This window comes from Amblyomma americanum, unplaced genomic scaffold (genome assembly GCF_052857255.1).
Source record: "Amblyomma americanum isolate KBUSLIRL-KWMA unplaced genomic scaffold, ASM5285725v1 scaffold_12, whole genome shotgun sequence".
Lineage (NCBI taxonomy): Eukaryota > Metazoa > Arthropoda > Arachnida > Ixodida > Ixodidae > Amblyomma > Amblyomma americanum.
Window position 1 is genome coordinate 1,619,282 of NW_027526484.1, and position 16,198 is coordinate 1,635,479.

General features: G+C 44.0%; 1 protein-coding gene across 1 annotated transcript in view; it reads left to right on the plus strand.

Moving 5' to 3' along the window:
* The window catches only part of LOC144111880 (uncharacterized), a 116,609-nt gene that overhangs the window by 32,572 nt on the left and 67,839 nt on the right, over positions 1-16,198 (plus strand). Inside the window, exons 8-11 of the mRNA XM_077644908.1 lie at positions 7,527-7,561; positions 9,296-9,372; positions 14,935-15,004; positions 15,871-16,017. Coding sequence (XP_077501034.1) covers positions 7,527-7,561; positions 9,296-9,372; positions 14,935-15,004; positions 15,871-16,017 — 329 coding nt within the window. The remainder of the gene's footprint in view (positions 1-7,526; positions 7,562-9,295; positions 9,373-14,934; positions 15,005-15,870; positions 16,018-16,198) is intronic.

Below are 16,198 nucleotides of genomic sequence, written 5' to 3' on the forward strand. Positions count from 1 at the left end.
TCCCTGTCGGTTACAAATGAGGCACCTCCCTGACTGTCTCTTTGATGGAACATCCTTTTCCCTCGGGACGCCCACCTTGAACAATTCATTGAACGAAGACAAATTTCTTTGCCGCTCGCCCTCTGGAAAGTTGTCTGCTGCCTCAGCCATTTTGTCCAGTGTCTTGCACTCTCTTTCTCGAAAGAAAACTGACAGACGACTATGACAGTTCCTCATGAACTGTTCGGCCACCATCAAGTCACGTAAATCATCGTACGTTATGGCCGTTCCCGACATCTCGACCCATCGATCGAAAAGACTGAGCAAACGTGCTGCGTATTGCTTGCCTGTTTCTTTATCAAGTGGCTTACTTTCAAGAAACCTTTTGCGATAGCCTTCTGCTGTAAACTGAAAATGTTGTAGCAAGGCTAGTTTTGGCTTATCATAATTCATTGAATCTGCTGGGGACAGTCGACCGAGCACACGGAGAGCTTCCCCAGTCAAAGACATACTGAGTGCTGTAGCCCATTTTTCCTTGGGCCAGCTGTGCCCTTCTGCGATTCGCTCAAAACGTTAGAGGTATGCATCCAAATCATCCCTGCGATCGTCGAAAGGCGGGATCAATGTGTGTGGACTAACCGCTGCTGAGGGCCCCTGTGCGGATTCTTGATTACCCCCTCCTGCTTCTGTGAGCCTTAATTGGAGCTGCAATCTACGCTCTTCAGCTTCTGCTAGCAACTCTGCATGCTCACGTTCGGCTTGTGCTTTGCGCTCCTCAGCCTCTGCTTGCACCTTGGCATGCTCGCCTTCGGCTGCTCGTGTAGCGTGTTCCTTTTCCTGCTCAGCGGCAACCCACGAGCACAGCTCGGCGTCTTTCAACCCCAACTCTTTGCCTAATTCAATTAATTCCTTTAGCGTGCTCATCGTTTCCTTATTAAAAAAAATTCATCAATATAAGTTAAACGGCTTCGTCCTGTCGCAGACGCCAATTGTCGAGAATTGGTAGCGCGTCCCCGACTTTCCGAAGGGGAGCTCTATCACATGCAAGTTCGAACAAGAGAACAAAGAGATCAAACAAAACAAAAACGAAGCCGAAGGAAAAGAGCCAATAAGAAACGGAAACGAAAACAAGAAAACGAACACTCAACATGCGTACAACACTACAGAATAAAAGGAAAGAGTTCATCAGGTACTGAGCGTCCCAGGTGAAGCGGGGATGCCTTGCCGACAGGGCGAACACTGGTCGATGTAGTGCGACGCGTCACTGGCGATGCCTCAAAGGAAGCGGCAGAAGGGAGCCAAGGGGTAGTAGGAGCGGAGAGGAACACAGGGAGATGCCGCTGGTCTCCCGTCAACAGCCCAAAAAGCTTGGCAGCCGCAGGAAAAACGTAGCCAGGTCCTATCGACAGTGTCACGAAATGCCAGAGGCTTAAAGCAGGCTATCCAAGTGTGCCTTTCGGCAACACAGACCCTCAGTCCATCGGCTGCCACCTCCGCACTTGCAAAGAACACAGGAGGCTTGTGTCGCTGATCCAAGGGAGGTCACCGGCAGCACGGACCCAACGTCTGACAGCCGCCACTTCCACACTTGAATGACCCGATCTCCACTGCGCTGCCTTCCTTTACAGTAAACCTCAGTTCTCTGACACGTCAGCTCTCCACTCCTCATGCTCGCCACGCTCTTTGTCGCCTCGCGCACACCCTTCGCACACGCACACGCGCAACGCTGGGCTGGCACGCGCAACGCTCCGCTGTCCGACGCACTACTGTCAACACACCGGATTTGAAAATCCACGATGATTTGGTGTGCACCTCACAATGGCACAGTCAGGGACATGATGAAGGTATTGACCACTGAGAACCTTCCTCAAGCCGTGCCCAATCACATGAATATATTACGGACGGCATGAAAGGCTTGTGGCTGGAAATAAGGCTTGAGCCTCATTGGCAGCCCTGCTGTGGTACTGTACAAGAGTGTTTCAAAATTTTAGGAGCAGTTACATTGCTAAAACACTGGTAGACATCGAGGCACGAACACGCCTGCTGCCTTCCAATGCTCATGCTGCATGCATTTCCAAAGTATCGAAAACAGCTAACGTTGTCCGGCATACGGCGGTCCCCTTTATTTCACAAAGCGTTCTGGTGAGTTTCTTGCCTGGATGGGTCAAAATGAATATAAAACCCACATCACCTATTGCATTTTCAGCCAAAAAAGACAGTTTTTGCAAAGGCTCTGCTAGCAGAGCAGACATCTGAAACAAAAGGCGGTCTCTGCTTGCGTGTGTCCGTACGCAGTGCTGGAAATTCTTGCGATCAGCATTTGCATCGCTAATTGTACATGCTTGGAATGCATGTCCCCTCCCTGCGCTTTGTATGGGAAGCAGTTAGCTTCCGAAATGCCCCCGAACTGCTGGCCCTAGCAGCCCCTCTTTAGACCGAGTGGTACGTTTTTATGTTATTTTCAGCACTTGATAATGGTGGCCTTTTCTGTTCTCAAATTTTGGTTTGAAAAATGATTATTTTTGCGAAATATTTCTAATGTATTTGCCAAAAGTAACCGGGCAACGACGGTTTGTTTCTTAGCTGCATAGTGAAGCACTCATGGCAGCCCTCAAGCTCTGAATGTGTGTAATGTAAAATGAATGCTTGTACTCACTTTGTGACACTTTTTAGTTTTTAAGGCTGCTGTAAAGGCTCCCTTATACAGTTTAGAAGCAAAAACCTGTTACAATTGTTTTCATTTACGAAGACTCCATAAAGTATGTCACAATTTCCATGCACGTGGGATTATTGAAGTACACACGTCTTCCTTTCGGTGTGTCATCGGCACCAGCGTTGTTCCAAAGGGAGATGGAGAACCTTTTCCGGGGGCTGCCACATGTTGTAGTATATTTCGATGACATCCATTTCACTGGCTCGAATGATGTAGAGCACCTTCGCAACCTCAGGGATGTCCTTTCTCAACTCCGTGGTGTTGGCCTTAAGTTGAAGCTCGACAAGTGCCATTTTTTCGTCGAACAAGTTGAATACCTTGGGCACATCATAAGCAAACAAGGGCTGTCTCCAAGTTTGAGCAAAAGTATCTGCCATCCTTCTTGCACCTGCACCCTGTGACGTCAAGGAACTCCAAAGTTTTTTAGGACTTGTGAACTTCTACAGTCGTTTTCTACCAAACCTTTCCGGACGCCTCCATCCTCTGCATTTGCTTTTCATGAACGAGAAGAAATGGGTGTGGGAAAAGGAGCAAGAAAACACATTCAGTGGAGTGAAGCAGTTAAAAGCATCAGCTCCAGTCCTAGTGCATTTTGACCCAAAAAAACCATTGTGTCTCAGTTCTGATGCCTCTACGTATGGGAATGGCGCAGTTTTGGCACACCGAGAATCTGATGGTCGAGAACTGCTCATTGCTTTTGCTTCCAGATGTTTGTCTCGTGAAGAGCTGTGCAGCCTGCCAATCTTACCTGCGTACACCGCAACGCATTCAGCATACACCATGGCCATTTCCTCAGAGGACCTGGTCAAGGCTTCACATAGACTTTGGGGGCCCATTCATTGGTCATACTTTCCTGGTCATTGTTGACGCCTACTCAGAATGGGTTGAAGTTTTCCCAGTGAGTTCAATGTCAGCGGATGTTGTTATCAATTCATTCTGAACAGCATTTGCACAGCATGGACTGCCGGACCTCATCGTGTCCGATAATGGACCTGCCTTTGCAAGTGAGCAATATTTGGAATTCTTGACACGTAATAGAATACGTCTTGCATGCTTGTACCTCCCTACCATTCAGCTTCGAATGGCATGGCAGAGCATGTCGTACAGACTGTCAAGAACAAGATCAAGAAGAGTGGATCATTTCAAACCCATATTTCACGGTTCTTATTACAGAACCATACCACATGAAATCACAGGCAGTGCACCGTGTTAAATGCTCATGGGAAGGATGTTCAAGACACCTTTAGATGTTCTTCGCCCAAGTCTGCATAATTGAGTGCTGCTGAGACAGCTTAGACAGAAGCTGCAGGCCGATAAAGGATGCCATTCTTCTCCATTGCCAAATGTGGGTGACCACGTATTCACATAGAATTTTCAGCAGGGGCCACCGTGGATAGCTGCACGTGGTACAAGCACCACAGGCCAGTCAGCAGCTGCAGCCTCTCTCAGTGACGGTACTGTCTAACACAAGCTCGGTGACCACCTTCACCCTCAATCCCAAGAAGCCTCCCAGCCAACCGCTGGGCTCCTGTGACACAAGACGCTTTGCAGGCATCCAGAAACTGTGTGTGACACCAACCTTGCTTGAGCCAGCCTTGAGTGACACTAATGGCACAGAAGAGACGGCTATATACTTTCCTAAATCAGTGTGCAGCACGCGCATGCCCCGGTTGCGAAGAAGCTCTAGGAGCCGCAAGCTAGTGCAGCGCTACTCACCATAATGCTCTCCTTGAACAATCTAATGGGGGAGGACTGTTACAATGTTGTTCTCATTTCTAGTTTCGTTTTCATTCAGTCGTTCACGTGGCGCCACCAAGAGGCAGCGCCACGATCATGTGAGAATAAAAAGGGCACGGCACGGGCAGTGCATGTGTGTGGTTTGCACAGTGGAACACAGTGTGTATTCAGAGTGTAGCCATTGATGGCGACCGCCGAGCTTGTACGCCTCTCGGCAAGGGCCATCATGCTCGTAACAAAGCCTGTTGCTCAGTTACTTTTTGGAAACGGGGTATTGACTTCTATTACGGATGTCAACTCTCATTTTCACTGCTCTCTGTTGGCGTACTACTAGAAAAACGCCTTTTTACGGAGTGAAAATTTTTATTGTAGTTGGCCTTTAAGTGTCACCCAAATCTTTTTGGCTCATCCTCTTTAATTCAGAATTATCAACAGCTGACAATATTTTTGTTTCTGCAGAATCCAGTGGCATATGGTTATATAACAGTTTCTGTATGGGCGTGGGTTGGCATGCTGTGGCTGGGTTACTCTTGCTTTGCCCACTCGCTTCTCTGGTTGGTGGACAGCGCCTGTAGTCGTGGCCACACATCATATCTATGAAATGGAACGTGGCATGTCTGTTGTGGCACTGAGCCCAGCTATGACCACAGCAAAGCAAGCATTAAAAGCAGCCCAACACCGCATTGAAGCTTTGTGCTAAAGTTTGCGTTGAAAGTGCCTCAAACTTCATAGCGAGGTTAGCTGTGGGCTACATACATGAAGCTTCCTCAAAACCTGGGCCCGTTTGTGCTCGGTTGCTGACCCAAAAGACGTGGGTTCAATCCCGGCCACGGCTGTTGCATTTCTATGGAGGAGAGGTTTTAGAGACCCGTGTACTGTGCAATGTTAATGCACATTACAGAACCTCAAGTGATCGAAGTTTCTGGAGCTCTTCACTACGGTGTCCCCCCTCATAGCATGAGTCGCCTTGGGATGTTAAACCCCAATAAACCAATCCTAAACCATCTTCCGTTCAGTTCTTCTGTATAAAGATAGGTTGAGGTTATCTGTGCAGCTTCTTTTTACTTTCGAGCAATTAAGGCACCAATGGTAACCGTGCCAATGGCTTGGAGCAGGTGGCCAAGATTTCCTCAGCCAATTTTCACAAATTTACAAAGCACATGCCATATGACATATACCACATCAGCTCTCTCCTATCTAGAAGCACCTGAAAGCCAAAGATTGTATTGGCTAATAACATTGGCAGTGAAAGCTATGCAATGCACAGGTTCATGTGCAGTGGGCAGACTTAAAGCAGCACTGGCATTTGTGGCTGTTGCTTTGATTTTGTCAAAATCTGCTGTTGACCTCTGCATCGCTGCAGAGGAGGATGATACCACATTTCGGCACTAATTTTCACATGCCATAATGAAACATAACAGCAGTGGTGGTTTTTCTTTTCTGAAAGACATTAGAACCAACTGCGCTTAACAGTCAGTGCGTAATGTGTAAAAATGTATCGGAAAGTTTTTGGTGGAAATTAATGTGCCTTTGATTTGCAAAGTGCCACCCTGATCAACGCGAAGAACGCATACAGAGACAACTTGCGCTGTGCTCGAGAGAAAAGCTCCAAGAGGAAATTTTTTTTTCTTGCTACAAGCAGAATGAGACAAATATATGTGTGTGAGCTGGGAATGGATATGTCCCTCTTTAAAAGGAATTTACACTGTTTTGAAGATGCATGAAATAACACAAGCACACAGTGGCCATGTAAGTAAATATTCCCAAACTTGCATTGAAGGACGTTCTTTATTTCTTTTTTTTATTTATCTTTCAAACTGAATACAAAAAGCAATCACAAAAATTTGTTGAGCTAATAGCCGAAGCTAGTAGAGGCCGTTTACACTGTTATTTAAGCAACAGGATGCACGCAAAGAAGAGAGAGTTCCGAGCCATTTTAATTTCTAGTGGCACGGTATTCCATACTTTAGCCCCATTATACTCGATTAGGTGCTGTCAGTGGGTGTTTCAGGTTATAGGGTAGTTAAAATTTATATTGCTTGCATGCCTGGTATTCCTGTTAGGCAGCACAGAAATGTTTGAAGGAAGGCAATTGTTTCGTATAATAATATTTACAACCATCGCGGTTTTCATTTCATACAGCAAAGGAAACTGCAAAATCTGCAACCTATTGAACTAGGAAGTACTGGACTGATACCTGTTGGAGTATGTTATTATACACAGTGCTCTTTTCTGCAAAGAGAAAATTTGATCAATATAGGACCTGTATCTGGTAGTCCTCGATTCGCAGCAGTATATGTTAAATGGCAAGTTAGAGAAATTGTTTACTTAGAGAAAATTATATAATTTTTAGCACAGTTATGTCCAGAAACCCCCATGTGTTAAGTAGAATGTAACAAGCTGAAGCAAGCTTACAGCACAAAGTATCAGTGTGTTTCCACACAGCATGTCTAAAGAAATGCTGTGGGGAAATCCTTTTTACTGTGCATAATTAAGATTTTTTTTTTTGCGCAGGTGCTGTTTGCTCTTTTGAACATTTTTTTTTCACCCAGTCTAGTTCAGTGCTGTGAAGTGTCACTGTGTGGCACTTAGGCGTTGTCATGTTTGTTTTTTGTTGTGTATAAGATGCTGTATGTAAAGTTCATATTTTTTTTGTCCAACTTATGCCGTTTGCAGCTTGTGCTACTGGAAGTAAAGTGTCCTAGAAACTTCTTATGTTATTTCTTTGTGTTTTGCATATAGTATATGGAAACCATTTCATAGGCACATTTTTGTTTTGCATATACTCTGTGAAAAATTATACTCCATGTCGTTTTTTGTTTGTGTATCGCTATGTGAAAACTATGCAACTGTAGTAGGTGTAGACATTCTTTCCTGTATTTCCTGGTGGCAGAAAGAATAGGGCAATTCTGCGGCACCCTTCTTTTGATATCCTTAAGTGTGCAAACATTGATTTACTGCCCTAACGAGCAAGTAAAATAAAATGATCAGTACAGTGGGAGATTCAGTGGTTGCTGCGGCAAAATGGCTGTCATTACTGTAACACCGTGAAGGAAGCGTGTTCTGTTTGTTTGCCAATCCTCTCTTCATTGTGCAGGTCTTACGAGGAGGAGCAGCAGCTGCCCGACGATGGTGGGTGGACACCTTGTGGGGGGTTGCTGACTGGCAGCAACTTTCTCTCTCTTTTCTCTGTACTTGTGATTGGATATTGAGCAGAAAAAAAAAAAAAGTGGCACTTGTCGTGCATGGGTGGTTGTATGCAAAGCATGTATACTTGTGGGATGCTACCAGGGATAACTGTAGCCTCAGCTTTTGTTGAGTCGTAGCCTGTTCAGTCAATGTTTTACTGAGCACCTGTGAGACAGCGCAAGGGATGCTGATGCCAGTGGCTGCACCCTCATCTTAAAGCATGTGGCACAAGAGTAGTGTAGCTTGCGCTTCATGAAAGTCTGTGTTGAGCATCATTTTGTTTATTTGTTTATTTGATTCCTCAAGGGTCCCATGTCAAGATAATTGCACGAGGGAGTGGGCGTATTGCAAGGCAAAAAAAATGGCTGTGGTTTAGCTCTGGTTAAACCTGGAGTGACGAGATAGCTACATCTGGCCGAGTGGAACTCGCTCAGTCGAATTGCAAAGTCAGCCTTTCGCCGCTCCGTTTCGCTGGGCGTTCCTTCTTCATCTTCGTCCCTGGACGTGATTCACTCTTTCCCCCCTCTCCACTCCCCCTCCACTCAGTTTCGCCAGAGCGCCGCGCCACCGGCAGCTGCTCCGCACCACGTGACTAACAACGTGGCGGCACCGCCACACTGAAGGCTCGAAATGCTAGCGTAATGTAGCTATTGCTACAAAGAAATTCAATGAAAATCACGATGAATTGTTATCGATGAGCTGCTTGAATGTTACTGGGTCGACGATGGTGGCAACTTCAGTGGCCATTCCATTCCAGTCTTATGCTGTGCGCAGGAAGAATGACTGCTGAAAAGTTGTAGTATATAGGCTTGCACAGCTCATTTCTAGTAACACAATGCATTCATCATGGCTGTGTGAAACAGCATGTTCAATTTAATTTCTGCTTTTGTTCGTTACGTCTGGACGGTACACAGCACAGCATGGCTCAGAGAGTGATGACTAACTCCAGTAATAAGGTGGTTGAAATGGCCTAATATAAGCTTTGAAATTTTTGTTCAGCGAGCAGGAAGCAGGTTGTAGGTAATGTTTGCGACATCACAGATGCACTTTTAAGTATAAGAATTGCCTAAACTGGAATGATAAAAATGGTAAACTTTAAAATTGAATAGTGCCAAGCTTGTCCAAAATGATCTAGGGCAGAGAGAAAAATCTACATGAAAGTTTAATTCTAATAAGTGATCATTGAAATGAGCCTGAAGAACACACCATGAGCTAGTTGGTTGTTCATCACTACGAAAACAGCACAAACTTCACGAAGGACTCAGAAAGGGAAGACGAGACAGACATTGAACTAACAACTTCGAGGTGTCAGAGTAATAAGCCTTCAGTTGTTAGTTCAGCGTCTGCATTCCGTCTTCCCTTTCTGCGTCCTTCATGAAGTTTGCGCTGTTTTCACTCTGATAATTGAAAAATCACTAGAGTTGCCCTTCTAATGTGCCTGCCTAAAGCATCCCTGCCTCACCGTTTTCTCTCTTAGTTTTGTCATTGAGTATAAATTCGGTGATCGGAAACATAATTGGCTTCTTCTATCGAAATGCTGTTGTCTGTGCAGGTATATAATCGTAATAAGGGCGAGCAGACGGTGCTGGTTTGGCCACGGCTGCCGAAATACTGATGTGCCACTTTTACTTGTCAGGGGTTGAGGCAATGGAACCAAACAGTGCATTGTTTGTGCAGTGTTGGAGGTGGAGCGAAAGGCACAGGCATCGTATAACAGCCGGAAGCGGTTTTGGCTCAAACAAGACAAAGCAGAGGTACGTTGTCAATGCTTTATTGATTGCATTATTTTTTTTTTGCGTCAGTTGTTAGGGAATTAAAGAAAATTTTTGTTTTATATTGGTGGTAGCATTGCTTTGTTTGTTGTCTTTGATGAGGTGCCATTTTATCGAGCTTTTTATTTAAATGTTTATTGACTTAACTTACTCTCTCACTCACTCACTGTCTCAATAATTTATTTATTAGTTATACCTACAACACTATACTGTAGTAAGGCATTATTGTAGTGGGGAGGGGCTTAGTTGTAAGAAATTGTACAAAGGGAGACCTTTCATTAACAAACTGTGACACTGTAAAAAACTGGCGTCCCACCGTGCAGCACAGCAGCTGAGATCCTTCTGACCCTGTTTTTGGTGCATGGTAGCCCGCAGCTGTTTTATGTGCCATAAAACCCAACACACCAACCACTAAGCATTACTCTAGGTGTTCCAGGGAAGGCAGTCACTAATCTTGAAGTATAGGTTTTTTTTTTAAGTAAAGAGAATTAAGCTTTTTGCAACATGGTAATACCAGTGTTGGCAGACGTCAAAAAACGGGAATCATGTTAATTAGTAAAGGGATATTTAGCCAAATTCTAAAACAGTAGAACCCCACTATAGTGAACCCGGATATAGTAAAGTGAAACTGCGGTCCCATTTCGCCTCCCATAGACAAACTGTACATTTTTTTTTTCGGTTATAGTAAGGATTTTTTTTTTTCAAATAAAACGGCTATAGAAAAGAGAGCCTGGCCTTGGCGACGTACCTCCCGCGGAATGATGACAACGTGGTACGCGCGAGGCCGATATTCGGAGGTAAATGCATACCAAAGACAATAAAACGGCGCTCTTTGAGATAGCTTCACCACCAAAATTGACAGCTGTGAGGAGAAGCCAACTTAATCTTGGGGCCGTGAGGCGAAGCGTGCGGCGCGCACGAAAAAAAAAAAGTAAGGCGGGCTATGAACGCAGAAAGAAGGAGGCGCGGGTCGCTCAAGACAAACTTCCTCAGAACATAAACAAAATCGAAAACGTGATAACATGAAATGAGATAACTGAAGATAAGTAATTAACACATAAAAAGACAGTAAGAGTAGTATATGGAACGTATTTGTGAGTTCCTTTCATAAACTAACACTGTGTTTAGTAAGTAGCCAGTGAATTTCCAGAGAGCATCCTCAGAGCCATACCATCACCAACAACTGATATAGTAAAGACCCTGATATAGTAAAGATTTTTTCTGGTCTGAGTCACTTTACTATAGAGGGGTTCTACTGTAGTTAACTTTTGAACTACTATAGTGATAGGCACCAGATTGCAATTAGAGATTTGCAGCCAGCCATTAGTAATAGCCATGTGAATTTTTAGAATTTCAAAAGCCTGATAACTCTCGCTGCTCCAGCACAACTAATATTGGCTACATCGTACCCAAATATGCGCGCTTTTGAAAAGCATGCAGGCAAAGCAACCCCTCCAGTGCTCGTAACTAGTCGAAATAGCCAAATCTTGTCGAGCCACAGCGCTGAGGGTAACCGCGTTCTCTAAATCATACTGATATGGCCGTTACTAATGGCCAGCTACAAATCTCTGATTGCAACCAGATGCCTGTCAGTAATATTTACAGTTAACTATTAGAATTTAGTTAATCACTTTACTAGTTCACGTGATTTACTTGTTTTTTGACGTTCACCAACACTGGTATTACCATGCTGCAAAAAGCTTCTCTTTACCTCAAACACCCTATTTTTAAAAAATTGCAATCGGCTTCCCAGGGACGCCTCATATATCAACAAATAATCGGGGAACATCGACAGCGGAGAGTAAGGGAAGAAATTAAAGGTATTGTTGCATGCCTCAATGAGCAGCAGAACACATCAGCGAATCTGATCATCACTAAGGAGCATCTGTGAACAATGCTCTCAGTTGTGCTTTTGATTTGAAGTGCAGCCATCACTTTGTTAGGGAGCTACTCCCAGTTGCTAACTGTGTTAGGAAAAAGAATTATTTAAAGCTATTATTATATGTGGTACTGGTACGGTCTAATTTTCTTGGTATGTATTGTCTCTCCTAGACGAAATTTGTTGCTGCTTCTTAACGAACAGTGTTCTACCTGTGCCAGTTTTATTTGTGTGTGCCCTAATCAGAACCCACGTACATATGATGCGCATTTGTTTTAAACGGAATTCTTGAAAAAATGCACCGCCTCCGCACCCCAAGTACCACTGTGCTCGCACATAGTGGGTGTTTTAAGAAGTGCGAAACAATGGGGGTGCTCTGAGCAGGCTTCCAAGTTGGTTGATTTGTCTAAACAAAATTTCTGCTTCCTGCGGCCAAACAGCTCCCAAGTGTCTCGTGCTTTTCCATGAGATTATTTGTAATTTTGATTTAAAGGTGCATTCTGTCATGCAAGTATTTAACTAAATATGATCTATAAAACACTGTCGCATGTTTATGTATGCCTGGAGGCCCATAGCAGAAAGCGTGGAGAACTCGTTAGGGAAGAACTGTCTGCCAGATTTTGTGTGTACATTCAAGGCACCGCCAAGGCTTGAGATATGCATGTGGATTAACCCTGCCAGGCTGAACTTTTGCTCGAGTATGATGAGAACGTACGTGTTGTGAAATTTTGATCAGGTTTTTTTTCTGTGCATAGCGAACATTTTCTAACCTAGACCTCCTTATATTCAGGGCCCTTCGTTTTGGGTTCTTTTTCTTTTCGATGTGGGGGGTGTAGAAAACCGACCATATTTTTCTAGCTCAAATTTGGGTGAAAATTGGGTTACTCAGAAAAAAAATTTTACGTAGTTTGGGCTTTTTTGGTACACAAGACAGTATAATGGCAATGATTTGTTTTTCTGCTAGACACGAAATTTTCTTGTTTTGCTCAATATTTCATAAACAAAATGGAAATTGCAGATTCCAGTAAAAAGTTATTTACTAGTTAAGATTTTTTTATACCCTGTTACAAATATTCCATCGCATACTCTATCAGTCTCCCATGAGAGACTCCCGCGTCTGAGCAATACCACATCCTGCCATTATTTGTATTATGTGAAAACATTAAACATCATAGCGACGATTTTAAATGCGGAAGGTGTTGGGTCAGGGTGTTGTCAGCGTGGATGGTGCTTCCTAAGCGAAATTGATATACAACGTCTTGTCGGCACCCATGTTCTGGCCTCTCGTTTCTACATCGTCCTTTTCGAACTTGTCCTCAGATTCGTCCACCTCATAAGAACAAGAATTAAAAGAGGTTCAGGGTCCTTGATTGACCAAAGACACCCCTCTGCAATAAGCTTTAGATATCCACAAATTTTCTTGTGGTGTCTTGAGCTTTGTGAGCTGAAGACCAATATGGTCTAGAAGGCCGGCCCACTTTCAGGGAAAAATCGGGTTTGACCTGATTCTTAAGAAAGAAGTTCGGTGTGCAAAAACCAGGTAAAAGTGTGTTTTACATGAAAAACGAAGGGCTTTACTTACATTGCATAGCCTCTGCCAGCAAAATTATAATTTCCTGTGACAAAGCGTACTGCTTCCTTTTTTGCGCTTGTTCCATTTTATCTGTGAGGTTTCTTTTGTGTTGATCCCAAGTTATACATTCATATTCTAAGGCAGACATAATGTTAGTCAGGTATGTTTACTTTCAAGGATGACTGAGTGTGCTTAAAAATCACTTTGGTAAAAAACAATAAGCTTTTTGCTGTAATTTAGTATGATTAGGCCAGTGAAGCACTTCAGTAAATGTAACTTCAATATATTTAACAGTTTCTGTAGTTCAAACCACATTATTTGTTTTACACGAGCTAAGGGAGGGCTTTTTTCATCCTTTCTTTTTGTAAACTGCACATAACATTTTTCAGTACTGAAAGTCATCTGCCATAGATTGCACCAGAGAGAGACTTTTTTGACTTTAGACTGCAAAATAGACACATCGTCAAGGAATTTGATTGGACAGTATACAGCACAGTCATTAGCGTATGGCCTGATGATGGTGGATGGAAGGTCTGCTGCTCAGTCATTTATTGACACTATTAGGCCTCAAAGTTTATTTACTAGACCAAGGTCATATACCGTCGCGCACTCCCCCATGCCGGTGTCCTTCGCATGCCGCAGTTCACGCACGTGTATGTCTCCACCGCGGCAGTCCTCCCCGCTCATACCAAGCACCACGCATGTCCAGTTCCTGCGCCCTTCCCCCAGGCCACCGCGTTGCCGTCCCCATCAGCTTGTTCCACAGTGCTCCACTTTGACACCTGCTCGCGGCACTGACACTGGCCCTCACAACACAAGGAATAAAAGTGCACTTTATAGATCTGATGTTACACTGTTCAGAACAACGTACTGTTTATGCAAGGGTAAACAATTGCTTATCCTCTCGAGATTATTATGAAAATGAAAGCTAACTAGGTGTGGCAATTTTTTTGCAAAAGAAGATTGTGCATATACTTGTTGATCAGTTTTTAAACTGGTTGCAAATATGTCTGGTGCAAATTAGTTTGCTATCTTGGGAGGTATGCTTCTAATAAAACATATCTAGGCACTATATGCTACGTATTGCTCAACCGAAGCAACGAGTCCGAGTTATCACAGCATTTGTTCTCTGAGCTCCTGAAATCTTTGTGCAGAAAACCGCACCGGGGTGATGAATAATACACAAGGGTGCACAAATGTGGCTTCTCATTTTAGTGATCAGTCTGGTGTGATTTTGTGTACGATGAACTACCAACTAGTCCCTGTTATTGCTCACCTGATCTTGATGCATCTATGCCCAGGGCTATAGCTTTTAGCGTAGTGCGGGTTCCCATCCGAGTTCATTTAGTTGTGTTGTGCATGATAAACCGGAGGGAAAACCGTGCTGACCAGGAGAAAAATGATATTTTCCTAGAAGTGCTTTACCTAGGTTAGAGTACAGGAAGTGTTCGAGCATACCTTACAGCAAGTGAAGGTTAAAAATACTGTACAATCACTTTCTTTAAATACTTGCATCACTTTGGATGCCAGTGATGGATGCCCAGGCGAAGACAAGACCTCTTGTCGAAACATTGGCAAGCAATCTGAGACTTTCCTTTCCCTTGTTCACTTTGTGATTATTCCAGTCTTAGGGCAGTTTTTGCATTTTGTTGTGTATTAGATAACTAAAAGAGGAGCAGCCTGTCTTGAACAATGCCTCGAAATGTAATCAGAAATTTTTTTCAGCTCCATGACCGAATGAGGATTAGCGCAGCTAGCTGACTGCAGCCATGAGTAAAGCATTTTGTATAATTTTCTTGGAAGCAATATGAGGCAGTCTGTAACTGTTGGCAGACGATGTGCTTAGGAGGTGACACCAGGGCCCTCTTGTGTGTGTTCGTCGCCGTCTTGCATGAAGGAGGCCAGTTCAACAATTTGAAGAGCTTTGGTTATGGTCGGGGAGAACCTGGCACAGAGTGTTCTTGGCCTTCTTTCTGCCTCTGCGGAGGAATCCGAAAGCTTGCAGCAGATTTGCTTGCATGCATTGGTTCTAAAAGAGGTGTATTGAATGTGTTCTTCATGTGTTCATCGTGTGGTTTCTGCATGTGTGCAGAACTGCTCCAGAGCGTTGATATATGGGCGGACATGGAACCAGGCAGCCTCGGAGGCTCCAAGAGACCAAGGTGCGTTCGCATTTGTACGTCAACACCATAGCAAGCAAGAACGAGGCAGCTGTATTTCAGGGGTGGGGGACAAAACAGGAAGTTATCAGCTTAAGCTCCTTTATTGTGTACATGTATAGCTGAGAATAGGTAAGATTAAGGTTGTATTAGAACGCATACAAAAAACTAAAGATCCTAACAGTCTTTGAAACCAAGGAAAGCATAGGGAAACATTACTGTTGTGATTTATTCTTTATTGTCGCTGGAACAGTGGAAAAGTAATTGGGTGATCATTTCAGACAGAAGAAGATGTAACGAAGTATAAGAAAAGAGCTGAACCTGCTAATGAAGTTGTAGGGTCGCACAAACAACATATAGGTCGTTGGTTTGGCTCTCACTGGTGGCATGTCTTCTAGATTGGTAAATTATCTCTTGTCTCAAATGAATGCTTAGTAACTACTCTACTTGACAAGAGACAATAAAAGATAAATAATAGTAAGGTATTTTTCTGCTTTCGTTTGTTCTGGAGGCTGCGCCTTCCAGTAAATGAAGTTAGTTAGCTGTTGTCTCGCAGCCATCAATGCACCATATGTAACGGTTAAAACCCTTGTGTATCATGGGTAAACAAAAACACTGAAAGGTGCTACAGAACTGATGTGGCAAGTAACCTAGAGCATGACACTTAGCTCCTACCAGACCAGTGTCATGCTAATGATAGCGATTTTCTTATATGCAGCTCAACACTATAGTGCAGGGATAATTGCAGCAGTTGTGGCAAAACATCGTTACACCAAGCTTAGCTCAGCATATTGCAATGACTGGATGGTGGGCAATGCAGCTGCCCATACTGGGTACTGCTTCAGATGTCGTGTCAATGCCTTATACAGGTGGACAAAGGCTGAAGAGACGGTGTGCACGTCTCCCCTCCAAGCACAGTCCAGCAAAGATTTTGCGGCTGGATCAGGCTACTGGAACTGAGACGTCAGAAGGCAGTATGACTGCACCACAAGGGCACAAGCACCCAACAGCCCATGGTGAGATGCTTGCTTGGCCTGTTATATTGTCTCACCACTGAAATCATGTTCTTCCTCATGCTGCTACCAAAAATGTGCTGCTCATGCGTGCTGCTAACCCTGAGTGCACTTATATTCACGCCAAAATGGGGGCAAAGCTGCGTATGCATACCATATGCTCCTCTTTGCATGGGTCGCAATG